Source organism: Geotrypetes seraphini, chromosome 3 (assembly GCF_902459505.1).
Source record: "Geotrypetes seraphini chromosome 3, aGeoSer1.1, whole genome shotgun sequence".
NCBI classification, from domain to species: Eukaryota; Metazoa; Chordata; class Amphibia; order Gymnophiona; family Dermophiidae; genus Geotrypetes; species Geotrypetes seraphini.
In genome coordinates this window covers 111864229-111879460 of record NC_047086.1, presented here as the reverse complement: position 1 = coordinate 111879460, position 15232 = coordinate 111864229, and the positions used below count along the sequence as shown (strand labels likewise).

Here is a 15232-nt window from a genome sequence, read left to right as displayed (position 1 = left end):
CAGCTAGGCTTCAATGCTAAAAAATGCAAGGTAATGCACCTGGGTAAGAGAAACGCACGCAGAACTTATACACTAAATGGTGAGGCCTTGGTTAGGACCACGGCGGAACGTGATCTAGGGGTGATCATTAGTGAAGACATGAAGGCTGCCAATCAAGTGGAGAAGGCTTCCTCCAAGGCAAGACAAATGATGGGTTGTATCCGTAGAGGTTTTGTCAGCAGGAGACCTGAAGTCATTATGCCGCTGTACAGATCCATGGTGAGGCCTCACATGGAGTACTGTGTTCAATTCTGGAGACCACACTACCGTAAGGACGTGCTGAGGATCGAGTCGGTTCAGCGAATGGCCACCAGGATGGTCTTGGGGCTAAAGGATCTCACGTATGAAGAAAGACTAAAGAAGTTGCGGCTGTACTCACTTGAGGAACGAAGAGAGAGGGGAGACATGATTGAAACGTTTAAGTACATCACGGGTCGCATCGAGTCAGAAGATGATATCTTCTGGCTCAGGGGACCTTCGACCACCAGAGGACATCCGCTGAAAATCAGGGGAGGGAAGTTTCATGGAGACTCCAGAAAGTACTTCTTCACCGAAAGAGTGGTGGATCAGTGGAACAGACTCCCACTGCAGGTGATTGAGGCCAGAAGCGTGACGGATTTTAAGAGCAAATGGGATGCTCACGTGGGATCTTTAAGGGAGTGAATTCAGGGGGGCGGATAATTGGAATGGGCAGACTTGGTGGGCTATAGCCCTTTTCTGCCATCATTTTCTATGTTTCTATGTGGTACCTCGGAATCTGAATGCCCCAGAACTCGAACAACTTGGAATACGAACCTTTTTTTTTTTTTTCTTAAATTTTGCCCCAAAATCCGAATGCTGCTTTGGAATCCGAACAAACTTCAAGCGTTACTCAGCCCAAAGCTTCCCCTCTGACACAGCTTCCTGTTTCCACCTGGGACGGAAGCTTTGGGCAGAGCACCATTTGCAATTCCCATTGCCAATCTTGTGGCCTATGCTGGTGGGGGACCCAATCTTGCTGCCTATGCCGGTGGGGGACCCGATCTTGCTATCTCTGCCAGGTGGGCCCGATCTTGCTGAGTTTGTGGGGCCAAGGAACGGATTAATACAGTTTCTATTATTTTCAATGAGAAAAATTGTCTTGGAACTTGAATAGGGTTCTGGAATGGATTAAGTTCAGATTCCAAGGTACCACTGTATTGGCTTTTTATCTTTATGCAGTACTTTTCACATTTGCATGAACATAGCACTTATACATAATTGTATTATTTTTCTCATGCATCATAACTTAGTGCTCATAGTATATCTTCATATAAATACTCCTGTATATCCTTTTGTGATTTCTTGATATGAGTTCTGCATTTGATTTAGTGGACCATGGGAAATTTTTACAATGCTTGGATGCTATTGGCATCGGAGGAGAAGTGTTGAACTAGTTTCGGGGGTTTCTTGTGTCTCGCACCTATCAAGTACGTTTTAATTATGATCTTTCTGGTGCTTGGACTAATTCATCTGGCGTTCCGCAGGGGTCTCCATTATCCCCATTGCTTTTTAATGTTTTATATGCCATCGTTAGGTGTGCAATTGTCCCAGTTGGGGATAAAGTTATTTAGTTACGCAGATGATTCTACGATCATTATTCCATTTGCTACCTCTCTCTGAAGTCATTCCTAAGGCAACAGAAGTGTTAAATTTGATGGAGCAATGGATGACTGAATTTAGACTAAAGCTTAATTCTGAAAAAAAATGAATTTTTTTGTAGCTTCACCTCACCCGTTTGATACTGAAACATCAGTGTGTAGCTATCCTATTCAATCTACTATGAAGGTTCTGGGTATAATACTGGACCAGGGTTTGACTATGAAGGACCATTTGGACTCTGATTAGAAAGGGTTTCTTTACTCTTTGGAAGCTTTGGTCCATTAGAGCGTATTTTGATGTTTTATCATTTAGAATTTTGGTACAATCTTTTATATTACATCAACTTGATTACTGCAATATTGCCTACTTAGCAATTTCTCAGAAGAATATGCAACGATTGCAAATGGTGCAAAATGCGGTGGTCAGGTTAATTTTCAGGTTGAAGAAATACGATTATATCGAATGTTGCAATGTTTGCAGATGGAGGCGCATATGAAGTTTTAGTTTGGTTGTTTTTGTTTTAAGGTTTTGTTTGGTTTAACTCCTAAATATATAACTGAGCTTTTCTCTTTTGCAACCAACAAACATAAGAGAAGCTCGCACCTGAAATTTGTTTTTCCGCCGGTTAGAGGATGTAAACTTAAACATCATCAATATCTTTTTTCATATCGGGCAGCATTATGGGGCAAAGATCTATTCTTAGGAGACATCTAAAAACATATCTGTTTTTGAAGTACTTTAGGTAGCTGATTTGTAGAATTTTATCATGTAATAATCAGATCTTTTTAGGGTTTTTTAGTTATTGGCTTTTACCTTTTTAGTTTTATTCAATTTGTTGTAATTTTAACTATTGTAAACCACATAGAACTTTACGACCTTACGGTATATAAACTGTTGTTATCATTATTCTTAGTTATTCACAGGTTCTGTAAGAAACAAAACAAATTATTTGGTAATCTAATAATAAAATATGATGCATGGTGTGATCTCACCTTGAGTATTGTGTTCAGTTCTGGTCACCGTATCTCAAAAAAGATTAGAAAAGGTTCAAAGAAGAGCAAACAAAATGATAAAGAGGTTGGAACTCCACTCATATGAGGAAAGGCTAAAGAGGCCGGGGCTCTTCAGCTTGGAAAACAGACAGCTGAGGGGGAATATAATTGAGGTGTACAAAGTTCTGAGTGGTGTAGAGCAGGTAAAAGTGAATTGAGTTTTTACGTTTTCAAAAATTACAAAGATACACAGCTACTTGGAAATACCCTTAAAACAAATAGGAGTAGATATTTTTTTACTCATCAAATAGTTAAGCTGTGTAACTTCTTGCCAGAGGATGTGATAACAGTAGTTACCATATCAAACTTTAAAAAAGGTTTGGACAAGTTCCTGGAGGAAATGTTCATTGTCTGCTATTGAGACGAACATAGGGGAAACCACTACTTACCCTGTAATAGGTAGCATGAAATGTTGCTACTATTTGGTTTTCTGCCAGGTTCATGTACTTGTGACTAAATTGGCCACTATTGGAAGCAGGATACTGGGCTAGATGGACCATTGGTTTTATTCAATATGGCAATTCTTATGTACTTCTAAAATATAGGCAGATCCTGGAAGAAAACCTGTCTAGAGACATGTTCTGGGGGAGAAGATTCACATTTAGAAGTATAGTGTAAGGTTTAGCCCCTGCCAAAAATGTAAGGTTTTGGAAGGGTAATGTTGAAGCAAATAAGCCCGAATGATATAATGTGGCGGCCTTACAATCCGCCAGGTCCTGGTTTCGATACTCTCTTTAAGATTCAGTAGGAAGTCTAAAAATCTTCAAAGACTTCAATGGATCCAGAACATAAGAAATGCCATCTCTGGATCAGACCTTCGGTCCATCAAGTCCGGCAATCTGCACAAGCGGAGGCCCAGCCAGGTGTATACCTGGCGTAATTTTAGTCACCCATATCCCTCTATGCCTCTCGTAAGGAGATGTACATCTAGTTTGTTTTTAAATCCTAGATCGGTGGATTCCACAATAACCTCCTCTGGGAGAGCATTCCAGGTGTCCACCACTCGTTGCGTGAAGCAGAACTTCCTGATATTTGTCCTGGACTTGTCCCCCCTTAGCTTCAGTCCATGTCTTCTTGTCCATGTCACATTCTCATACCCACCACTCAAAGGCACTCATCGCAAAAAGCTTTATGATAACCTCCTAGCAACGCATGCAGCAAAACTTGAACCCTCCATCACCAGATTGTTAACCACAACATCTGACCTCAAAGCATTCCGTAAAGAAATCAAAACACTGCTGTTCAAAAAGTATATACAATCTACCTAATCTCCCTCTCCACTTCCCCAAGAAATCAAAACACTGCTGTTCAATTCAAAAAGTATAAACAATCTACCTAATATCCCTCTCCTCTTCCCCACTTATTCCGACCAGGCTCTGCTCACTCCCTGGCACCATAGCCTCAATCGACCAATAAAAAACAAAACAAAAAACCACGAAATGCCAAGAAAGATACCTGAAACCTAAATCATCCTACCTAAACCGACTATCTACCAACGAATGGAAACAGACTACTTGCTATGTAATGTAATGTAACCTGATTTATCTTCCAATGTTATTGTCTATACCCTCATTCTGTTATTAAGTCTATACCCTCAATCTGTATTCTCCAATATGATGTACCCTCCTGGAAATGTCCAGTTCTCTTCTTATGTAATCCGCTTTGAACCGCAAGGTACAAGCGGAATAAAAATCACTAATGTAATGTAATGTAACATTGGACATTGTAAATCATTTTTTTCCTGCTCTATTTTGTCGATTTCTTTCAGAATTTTGAAAGTCTCGATCATATCCCCTCGCAGTCTCCTTTTCTCAAGGGAGAACAATCCTAGTCTCTTAAGTCGTTCCTCGTATTCCAAGTTCTCCGAGCTTCGTTGCTCATCTCTGCACCCTCTCCAGCAGTTTTATATTCTTCTTTAGGTTGGGAGACCAATGTTGGACACAGTATTCCAAGTGTGGTCTGACCATTGCCCTATAAAGTAGCATTATAACTTTCTCTGATCTATTCGTGATTCCTTTCTTTATCATGCCCAACATTCTATTTGCTTTCTTTGCCGCTGCCGCACATTGTGCCGATGGTTTCAGGGTCCTATTTATCAGTACACCCAGGTCCTTTTCTTGTTCGCTCTTACCCAGATTTGCACCTGACATTCTATACTCGTGTTCCTTGTTCTTTCTGCCTAAATGCATTACTTTGCACTTTTCCACATTAAACTTCATCTGCCATTTCTCCGCCCATGTCTCTAACTGACACAAGTCACTCTGGAGGTCCTGATCTGATTGCCCAGCATAGCTTTGTGTCGTCTGCAAACTTGATGATCTCACTGGATGTTCCTTCTTCTAGGTCATTGATGAAAATATTAAATAAGATGGGCCCAAGTACTGAGTCCTGGGGCACACTTCTAGTCACTTTCTCCCAGTCTGAGAACTTCCCATTTATGCCCACTCTCTCCTTTCTGTTCTCCAGCCATTTGTCTATCCATCTTAGTATATCTCCCTCTATTCCATGGCTTTGTAATTTCCTGAGCAGTCTTTCATGTGGAACCTTGTTGAACGCTTTCTGGAAGTCCAAGTATATTATGTCCACCGGTTCTCCACTATTAATTTGTTTGTTCACGGTCTCAAAAAATTGAAGTAAATTCGTCAAACATGATTTCCCTTTCCTGAAGCCATGTTGACTGGCTCTAATCAGGCCGTGTGTATCCAAGTGCCGGACTATGCTATCTTTAATCAGTGCTTCAACCATCTTTCCAGAGACAGACGTAAGACTCACAGGTCTGTAGTTGCTCAGTTCTCCTCTTGATCCTTTTTTGAAAATTGGCATGACATTCGTTATCTTCCAATCGTCTGGTATCTGTCCAGTTCTAATTGTCAGGTTGGCAAGTTTTTGCAAAAGCTCTCCGATTTCAAGCTTCAGTTCTTTTAAGACTCTCGGGTAAATTCCATCAGGTCCAGGCTAGGTTGATCTTTGCAAAAAACAAATTCGACCATGTTTTCCTGCTTCTTTCAAAACTTCACTGGCTTCCGGTGATTTCTAGGATTCACTTTAAATGTACCTGCCTAATTAAGATCCTACATGGCATTCTTCCTCCCCTAATTCCACTATCCTGGAATTCTTCGAGACCTGACACTACCAGATCCGTCCACAAACTCAAATTATCTTTCCCCTCGTTAAAAGGCGACATGTATGCAGGTAAATTAGGGAAATCCCTTTTCTTCAAATTCACTGAGCTTTGGAATAACCTCCCTTCCCCGCTGCTGAACCTAGGCTCATTCCAGTTATTCCGAAAGCATCTGAAAACCTGGCTTTTCTCCAAAACATAATGCTATCTATTTAAAATGTAAAGCTAGCTATCCTCTTCGTAATCTTTAATTTCTTATTATGTCCTTTCCTCATTTATTGAATTTACCTGTAAACTGTGCTGAGCTCTATCTTTATAGAGATGATGCGGTATACAAACTTAAGGTTTAGTTTAGTTAGTTTAGGAAGTAAAATTACTGACAAAGACAGCTAAGAGTGATTGCATATAGAATATAATGTGCAGAAATAGGCTTAATATTACAGAAAAGCAAGATTTATAAAGATACATCAAGCATATTCTGGGTTACAAATGTACAGAAAGAAATCAAAATAAGCTTTACAAATAGAGTGGATTCAGAGACTGCTTCTGTGCTGCTGTGAATGAGAGAGAAAAGACAGCTTCCTGAATAGGTGCTATGAGGACAAAGAAAGAGAGGGGGGAGGGGGTGATAGTCCAAATTTCAGGTTCTAGAGAGAGAGAGAAAAAAATTAATTTCATATTTATACATTTGAGACCTGTTCTAAAAATTTAATCTATTGAAGTCTGTTTGAAACAATGGTGAATAAGGTGAGTGAGGTATGAGAGACTGGAGAAGAAAAGAGGGAGAAACTGTCTCTCACAGACTAGAGTCAAATGTAATTTCCAGTATTACTCTGACAAAGGTTTCTGATTACCTTATCTGTGCAAGAACATGCAGCTGACGAACTTGCTGCACTTTTTCGAGGGAGTAAACAGGCAGATAGACAAGGGCGACCTGGTCGACATTGTATATCTGGATTTTCAGAAGGCGTTCGACAAGGTTCCACATGAACGACTATTTCAGAAAATTGCGAGTCATGGAATCGAGGGTGAAATACTCACATGGATCAAAAATTGGCTGGAGCATAGGAAACAGAGAGTGGGGGTAAATGAACAACATTCAGACTGGAAGAGCGTCACCAGTGGGGTGCCGCAGGGCTCGGTGCTTGGACCCATGCTCTTCAACATCTTTATAAATGATCTGGACATTGGTACGACGAGTGAGGTGATTAAATTTGCGGACGATTCGAAGTTATTCAGAGTAGTGAAGACACAGGGGGATTGTGAAGATCTGCAACGTGACATAATCAAGCTTGAGAAATGGGCATCGACATGGCAAATGAGGTTCAATGTGGATAAGTGTAAAGTGATGCATGTTGGGAACAAAAATCTCATGCACGAATACAGGATGTCCGGGGTGGTACTTGGAGAGACCTCACAGGAAAGAGATTTGGGAGTTCTGATTGACAAGTCGATGAAGCTGTCTGCACAATGTGCAGCGGCAGCGAAAAGAGCGAACAGAATGCTAGGAATGATTAAGAAGGGGATCACGAACAGATTGGAGAGGGTCATCATGCCGCTGTACCGGGCCATGGTACACCCTCACCTGGAATGCTGTGTCCGGCACTGGTCGCCGTACATGAAGAAGGACAAGGTACTACTCGAAAGGGTCCAGAGAAGAGTGACTAAAATGGTTAAGGGGCTGAAGAAGTTGCCGTACAGTGAGAGATTGGAGAAACTGGGCCTTTTCTCCCTTGAAAAGAGGAGACTTAGAGGGGACTTGATCGAAACGTTCAAAATACTGAAGTACCGTATTTTCGCGGATATAACGCGCGCGTTATACGTGATTTTACGTACCGCGCATACCCCTCGCGCGTTATATGCCTGAGCGCGGTATACAAAAGTTTTTAAACATAGTTCCCACCCCGCCCGACGCCCGATTCACCCCCCCAGCAGGACCGCTCGCACCCCCACCCCGAACGACCGCTCGCACGCGCTCCCACCCGCACCCGCATCCACGATCGGAGCAAGAGGGAGCCCAAGCCCTCTTGCCCGGCCGACTCCCCGACGTCCGATACATCCCCCCCCCCGGCAGGACCACTCGCACCCTCACCCCGAAGGACCGCCGACTCCCCAACAATATCGGGCCAGGAGGGAGCCCAAACCCTCCTGGCCACGGCGACCCCCTAACCCCACCCCGCACTACATTACGGGCAGGAGGGATCCCAGGCCCTCCTGCCCTCGACGCAAACCCCCTCCCCCCAACGACCGCCCCCCCCAAGAACCTCCGCCCGTCCCCCAGCCGACCCGCGACCCCCCTGGCCGACCCCCACGACACCCCCACCCGCCTTCCCCGTACCTTTGTGTAGTTGGGCCAGAAGGGAGCCCAAACCCTCCTGGCCACGGCGACCCCCTAACCCCACCCCGCACTACATTACGGGCAGGAGGGATCCCAGGCCCTCCTGCCCTCGACGCAAACCCCCCTCCCCCCCAGCCGACCCGCGACCCCCCTGGCCGACCCCCACGACCCCCCCACCCCCCTTCCCCGTACCTTTGGAAGTTGGCCGGACAGACGGGAGCCAAACCCGCCTGTCCGGCAGGCAGCCAACGAAGGAATGAGGCCGGATTGGCCCATCCGTCCTAAAGCTCCGCCTACTGGTGGGGCCTAAGGCGCGTGGGCCAATCAGAATAGGCCCTGGAGCCTTAGGTCCCACCTGGGGGCGCGGCCTGAGACACATGGTCGGGTTGGGCCCATGTGCCTCAGGCCCCGCCCCCAGGTGGGACTTAAGGCTCCAGGGCCTATTCTGATTCTGCGTCGAGGGCAGGAGGGCCTGGGATCCCTCCTGCCCGTAATGTAGTGCGGGGTGGGGTTAGGGGGTCGCCGTGGCCAGGAGGGTTTGGGCTCCCTCCTGGCCCGATATTGTTGGGGAGTCGGCGGTCCTTCGGGGTGAGGGTGCGAGTGGTCCTGCCGGGGGGGGATGTATCGGACGTCGGGGGGGGGCATCAGGCTTTCAGGATGGGGACAGACCTTCAAGGGGGGACAGGACTTCAAGGGAGGACAGTGCACGGAAGTCAGGGGGGGTGAACGGAGAGTCGGGACAGGCACGGAAAGTCAGGGCGGGCGAAAGGAGAGTCGGGCAGCATGCGCGTTATATGCCTGAGCGCGGTATAGAAAAGTTTTTGTACATATCATCGTGATTTCTGCGCGCTATACCCCTGTGCGCGTTTTACAATGGTGCGCGTTATATCCGCGAAAATACGGTAAATAGACTTAGTAGATAAAGACAGACTGTTCACCCTTTCCAAGGTAGGAAGAACGAGAGGGCACTCTCTAAAGTTGAAAGGGGATAGATTCCGTACAAACGTAAGGAAATTCTTCTTCACCCAGAGAGTGGTGGAAAGCTGGAATGCTCTTCCGGAGTCTGTTATAGGGGAAAACACCCTCCAGGGTTTCAGGACAAAGTTGGACATGTTCCTGCTAAACTGGAACGTACGCAGGTGAGACTGGACTCATTTAGAGCACTGGTCTTTGACCTGAGGGCCGCCGCGTGAGCGGACTGCTGGGCAGGATGGACCACTGGTCTGACCCAGCAGCGGCATTTCTTATGTTCATCTTCGCACCTCAGGGTTGTATCAAAGTCTTTTGTTACTTTATTCTGAGGCTGCTAGCCCATCTGCATTGACATCCCCCAAGATCAGATATGAATGATATGATGTCCCATAGACCTTTGCTGACTTTGGTAAGGCCAGCAAGTTAAGGCTGGGCTGACATATAGTGATCCTACTTGCTAAGCAAATGCTACAATGGAGGGCTCAACAAGAAAAATGTAAATGTACATAAGTGGCCCAGTCAAAGCTAATACTTGAATCAAGCAGAAAATCTATAGCAAGACCTGAAGACTGCCATCCACAGACAAATCCCAACCAACTTGAATGAATGAGCTTGAAGAATGGGCAAATCTGTATCATCCTACTGTGCAAAGTGGTACACACTTATCTTAAACAGCTTATGATTGTTGTTGCTGCGAAAGGATCTTCCTCCAAGAATTAGTCAAGGAGTATAGAAACATAGAAAATGACGGCAGAAAAGGGCCACGGCTCATCAAGTCTGCCCACTCTAATGACCCACCCCCCTAACTTCTTCCCCTAAGAGATCCCACATGCCTATCCCATTTTTTCTTAAAATCTGGCACGCTGCTGGCCTCAATTACCTGCAGTGGAAGATCATTCCAATGATCAACCACCCTTTCGGTGAAGACTGCCTGGTGTTGCCATGAAATTTCCTGCACCTGATTTTCAGCGGATGTCCTCTTGCCCTGTCCATTCCCACATACAGTTCAAACTCCTCTTACTGACCTACAAGTATATTAATTCCACAGCTTCTCAGTATCTCTCCTCTCTCTTTCTCCCCAGGAACTCCACTTAAGGGTAAGTACCTCTTACCTGCACCATTCTTCTCTAAGGCCAGCTCCAGCATCAATCCTTTCTACTCTGTCACCGTATGCCTGGAACGAACTACATGACTCAGTACTTCAAGCTCCGTCTCTGGCATATCTGGCAGTATTCAAATCCATGCTCAAAGCCCACTTCTTTGATGCTGCTTTGAATTCCAAACTCCAACCTACCTGCTAAGCACCCATATCTGTCTTATCCCTCCCTCTGTAATTTCCCACCCGAGCACTGTGTATAGATGCACCTTTTTGTCAAGATTTTCTGTCATAACTAGTTTGTAAATTCTTTCAAACAGGGACTCTCTTCCATTTTTGGAGTACAGTTCTGTGTATACCTGGTAGTGCTATAGAAATGATAAGTAGTAATAGTAGAAGTAAAGAAATTCCACAATGAATAACTTTTGAAACCTCTGAATACACGTTTCATGAATGCAAAAATTTATTTTAAGGGTTTCAGTGTTTCTCTGAATGTTTTTGCTTACAGAGGAAAAATCAACAGTGGATCAGAAGCCTTCTAAACCAGTAGCTCCCCAGGTACCACTCAAGAAACCTATTCCTCCAAACAAATCTAATTTATTAAAACCAGGAATACCCCTTCCCAAACGGCCAGAGAAACCAGTTGTGCCACCACCTACATCCAAGTAAGCACATTTTTTTTTTTTTAGAAAAATGCAAATATAAAAAAAATCCAACCATTGTAATGTGGTGCTGCATTTCCTTTAGTGTCCTTGTATTTTAAAACATTTGAATGTGAAGATAATACAGAATTTTACACCTTTTGTATTTTTATATTTATAGATTTGGCTTGGGAAAATGTTTCATTATGAGTATAACTCTTTTATCCAACCAAGCTGATAATTTTGTAATGTGAGATTTTATATTGAACCTTTGGTCTGTCCCAGTATGTCATTTCTTATGTTCTTATTACTAATACATATACTTTGAGAATATTATTGAGGCCTTGACTGTTAATTTTTGAAAATGTTTGTGGGTTAGTACCTGTATATAGCTGTGGTATTCAAACGAGTTTCTGGATAATTTTGTTTCTGTTCAAAATTTTTCAAGCAGTTTTTCTCATGTTGCCACCTATTTTACCAAAACACAAATACATATATTTTAAAACATTCCTCCATGCTGTGATGGTATATTTTTAACTCCTATATGTTACAATGTGACGTACTGGCAATCTCACCCTAATAATTTTTTCAACAGTATTTATTTTAGTTTGTTTGAGATTTTCTTTTAGTGTTGTGGGTTACAAAATATTGTGGGGTAAATCATGGACAAAGCCTGGAATAGTGGGTTTGGGTTCTCAGAAGATCAGCCTAATATATAGTTGGCTCAATCTCTATCTCAAGTATTAGCAGTACTATACTAAATCCTGCTTGGTCTGAATTACTAGAACTTTATAAACATGCTGCTAATATTGATGTACAAAGTGCAGCACTGGTTGACTATTGCAAGCAGGAAATTATTTGCAGAGATTTTTGTATCAATAAAGAACTTTGATTATTTAATAAGAACATAAGAATAGCCTTATTGGGTCAGACCAATGGTCCATCATGTCCAGTAGCCCATTTTCACAGTGGCCAATCCAGTTTACTAGTACCTGGCCAAAACCCAAGGTGTAGCAATATTCCATGCTACTGATACAGGACAAGCAGTGGTTCCCCCCTGTCTTTGTCAATAACAGACTATGACCTTTTTCTCCAGGACTTGTCCAAACCTTTCTTAAAAACAGCTACACTATCCCTTCTTACCACATCCTCTGGCAACGCGTTCCAGAGCTTAACTATTCTCTGAGTGAAAAAAAGTTTCCTCCTATTGGTTTTAAAAGTATTTCCCTGTAACTTCATCGAGTATCCCCTAGTCTTTGTAATTTTTGACGGAGTGAAAAATCAAACCACTTGTACCCGTTCTGCTCCACTCAGGATTTTGTAGACATCAATCATATCTAATCTAATCTAATCTAAACCTTAGGTTTGTATACCGCATCATCTCTACATTCGTAAAGCTCGACACGGTTAACAAGAGTTAGGGTAGAAAGGAACTCCAGTGGAGGGAAGAGGCAAAATGAAGAGAAAATTTAGAGGACTAGAATAACCAGAGAGGGAGGAGGAGTTACATTTTTGAGAATAACCAGGTTTTCAGATGTTTACGGAAGAGTTGGAGGGAGCTCAGATTCCTAAGAGCCGTCTCTTTTCCAAGCTGAAGAGCCCTAACCATTTTAGTCTTTCCTCATACGAGAGGAGTTCCATCCCCTTTATCATCTTGGTCTCGCTCTTCTTTGAACCTTTTCTAGCGTCACTATATCTTTCTTGAGATAAGGAGACCAGAATAGAACGTAATACTCCAGATGAGGTCGCACCATGGAGCGATACAGGGGCGTTATAACATTCTTAGTCTTGTTAACCATCCCTTTTTTAATAATTCCTAGCATCCTATTTGTTTTTTTGGCCGCCGCCACATATTGGGCGGAAGATTTCATTGTATTTCTTGGGTGCTAATCCCCAAGGTGGACCCTAGCATCCAGTAACTATGATTCAGGTTATTCTTCCCAATGTGGATCACTTTGCATTTGTCCACATTCAATTTCATCTGCCATTTGGATGCCCAGTCTTCCAATTTCCTAAGGTCCGCTTGTAAGTTTTTTTACAATCCGCATGTGTTTTAACAACTCTGAACAGTTTAGTGTCATCTGCAAATTTAATCACCTAACTCGTTCCAATTTCCAAATCATTTATAAATAAGTTAAATAGCACCGGTTCCAGTACAGATCCCTGCGGCACTCCATTGTTTACTCTCCTCCACTGAGAAAAATGACCATTTAACCCTACCCTCTGTTTTCTATCCGATAACCAATTCCTAATCCACAACTGAACTTTGTCACCTATCTCATGACACTTTAATTTTCTCAGGAGCCTCTCGTGAGGAACTTTATCAAAAGCTTTTTGAAAATCTAGATATACTTTATCAACCGTCTAACCTTTATCCACATGTTTATTCACACCTTCAAAGACGACAAACAAATTTGTGAGGTAAGATCTCCCTCAGCTGAACCCATGCTGACTCTGTCTCATTAAAATCATGTTTGTCTGCGTGTTTCACAATTTTATTTTTTATAATTGTTTTTACCATTTTACCCGGTTCTGAAGTGAGGCTTACCAGCCTGTAATTTCCCGGATCTCCCCTGGAGCCCTTTTTAAAAATCGGCATAACATTAGCCATCCTCCAATCTTCAGGTACTACAGACGATTTTATTTATTTTTATTTATTTATTTATTCATTCAATTTTCTATACCGTTCTCCCAAGGGAGCTCAGAACGGTTTACATTAATTTATTCAGGTACTCAAGCATTTTTCCCTATCTGTCCCGGCAGGCTCACAATCTACCTAATGTACCTGGGGCAATGGGAAGCGATAGGTTACAGATCACTAACAGCAGGTCAGCAATTTCGAAAGAGAAAATATTTAGATTGGGTATTATGGCTATGTTGCATATAAAATCTTTTTATACTAATATCCCCCAGGAAGAAGCCATCCAGAATACTGAAGAATTTTTAGAAGCTCGCATGCATCCACATATGATACCTACCTGTTTTTTTATTAAATTAACTAAGTTAGCTAAGCAAAGAGATTATTTTGTTTTCAATCATGATTTTTATGAACAAAACCAGGAAGTAGCAATGGGAGCATCTTTTGCCCCGCCCATTGCTAATTATTTTATGGCTGCATTTGAAAAATGATGGGTCTATTCTGCAAATAATTTAAGCATGTCATTTTATGGTGTCACTTTATTGATGATATTTTTATTTTATGAGATGACACAATTGAAACTTTAATTACCTTTGTTTCTTTTTTTGAACCTGTGTTATCCTACGATTAAGTTTGAAATGACAGCTCATGACACAATGCTACATTTTTTAGATGTATGTATCTATTGGCAGGAGGATAAGTTTATTACAGCTGTATATTCTAAAGAAATGGATCATACTACTTATTTGCATTTTTTAATGCCTATTTGAAGTAAGTAGCATTTAATAGTTTAGCATTTGTGCTTCTTTATTGCTTCTATTGTCTCTGAGGCTTTTTTCTCCACCGTGTGACCAAAGTTACAATGTGATGTACTGGCAATCTCATCTAGTAGTTTTTTGACAGAATTTATTTTAGTTTATTAATGATTTTTAAAAGGCCCATGTTAGAGAGAGAGAGAGAGAACGAACAACCCCCATCCCTTATTTGGGCATAAAATAATCTCTATTGAAACCTGTCTGGAGCAGAATAAAGGAATATTTTACTATTTATTCTCTGAGACACTCTGCTTGTTTCACCATGAGCTGGAGATTCAGACTCTGACCTCATAATTCTAAGCCACCCAATATGAAAAGGAATTGTTTTTGTGCATTTTCACAAAATGCTGTAGTTTATTTTTGCAAACAAGCCTGCAAAGTCTTTTTTATGCTCATTTTTATAAAATTTCATTTATAATGGGTGTTTGAAAATCTTATAGATACTTTTATCATTTATTGAACTTTTTATACCACCTATACTACGTTACAATAATATTTAAAACAGATATACAGGAAAAAAAGAGACAGCATTCATTGAAACAAAACATTAAAACAAGACTTTTGCTACTAAATCTGGCCAGTCAGTCACTTCCAAAATAATGTATGCATATTTTTTTGTTGCTTCTGGATGGATAGACAGATAGGCATCAAACACCTTTACATAGTGGTTCAAATCTCTGCTTCCTTTATGCATAAGTTTGGATTTTTTCACTGATGCTTCCTGAACATCCATCAGGAATTTCCAGGATGTGGCTTGAGGAGGTGGTTGATGTGAAAAAACAGCTACAGCTGAAAAAGTGCAAGCTCCTCAAAATTTGTGTATTGTATTTAATTTTCTGTATCATCTGTTTAAAAGCATACTTTATGAATTTAAACTAGTCTCATAAAGAATAGAGAAGA

General features: G+C 42.1%; 1 protein-coding gene across 3 annotated transcripts in view; it reads left to right on the top strand.

Annotated features, from left to right (window-relative positions):
- The window catches only part of CD2AP (CD2 associated protein), a 372249-nt gene that overhangs the window by 241529 nt on the left and 115488 nt on the right, over positions 1–15232 (top strand). For all 3 annotated transcript variants that reach the window (XM_033938468.1, XM_033938469.1, XM_033938467.1), the window contains exon 12: positions 10747–10903. In XM_033938468.1, the coding sequence (XP_033794359.1) occupies positions 10747–10903 (157 nt within the window). The remainder of the gene's footprint in view (positions 1–10746; positions 10904–15232) is intronic.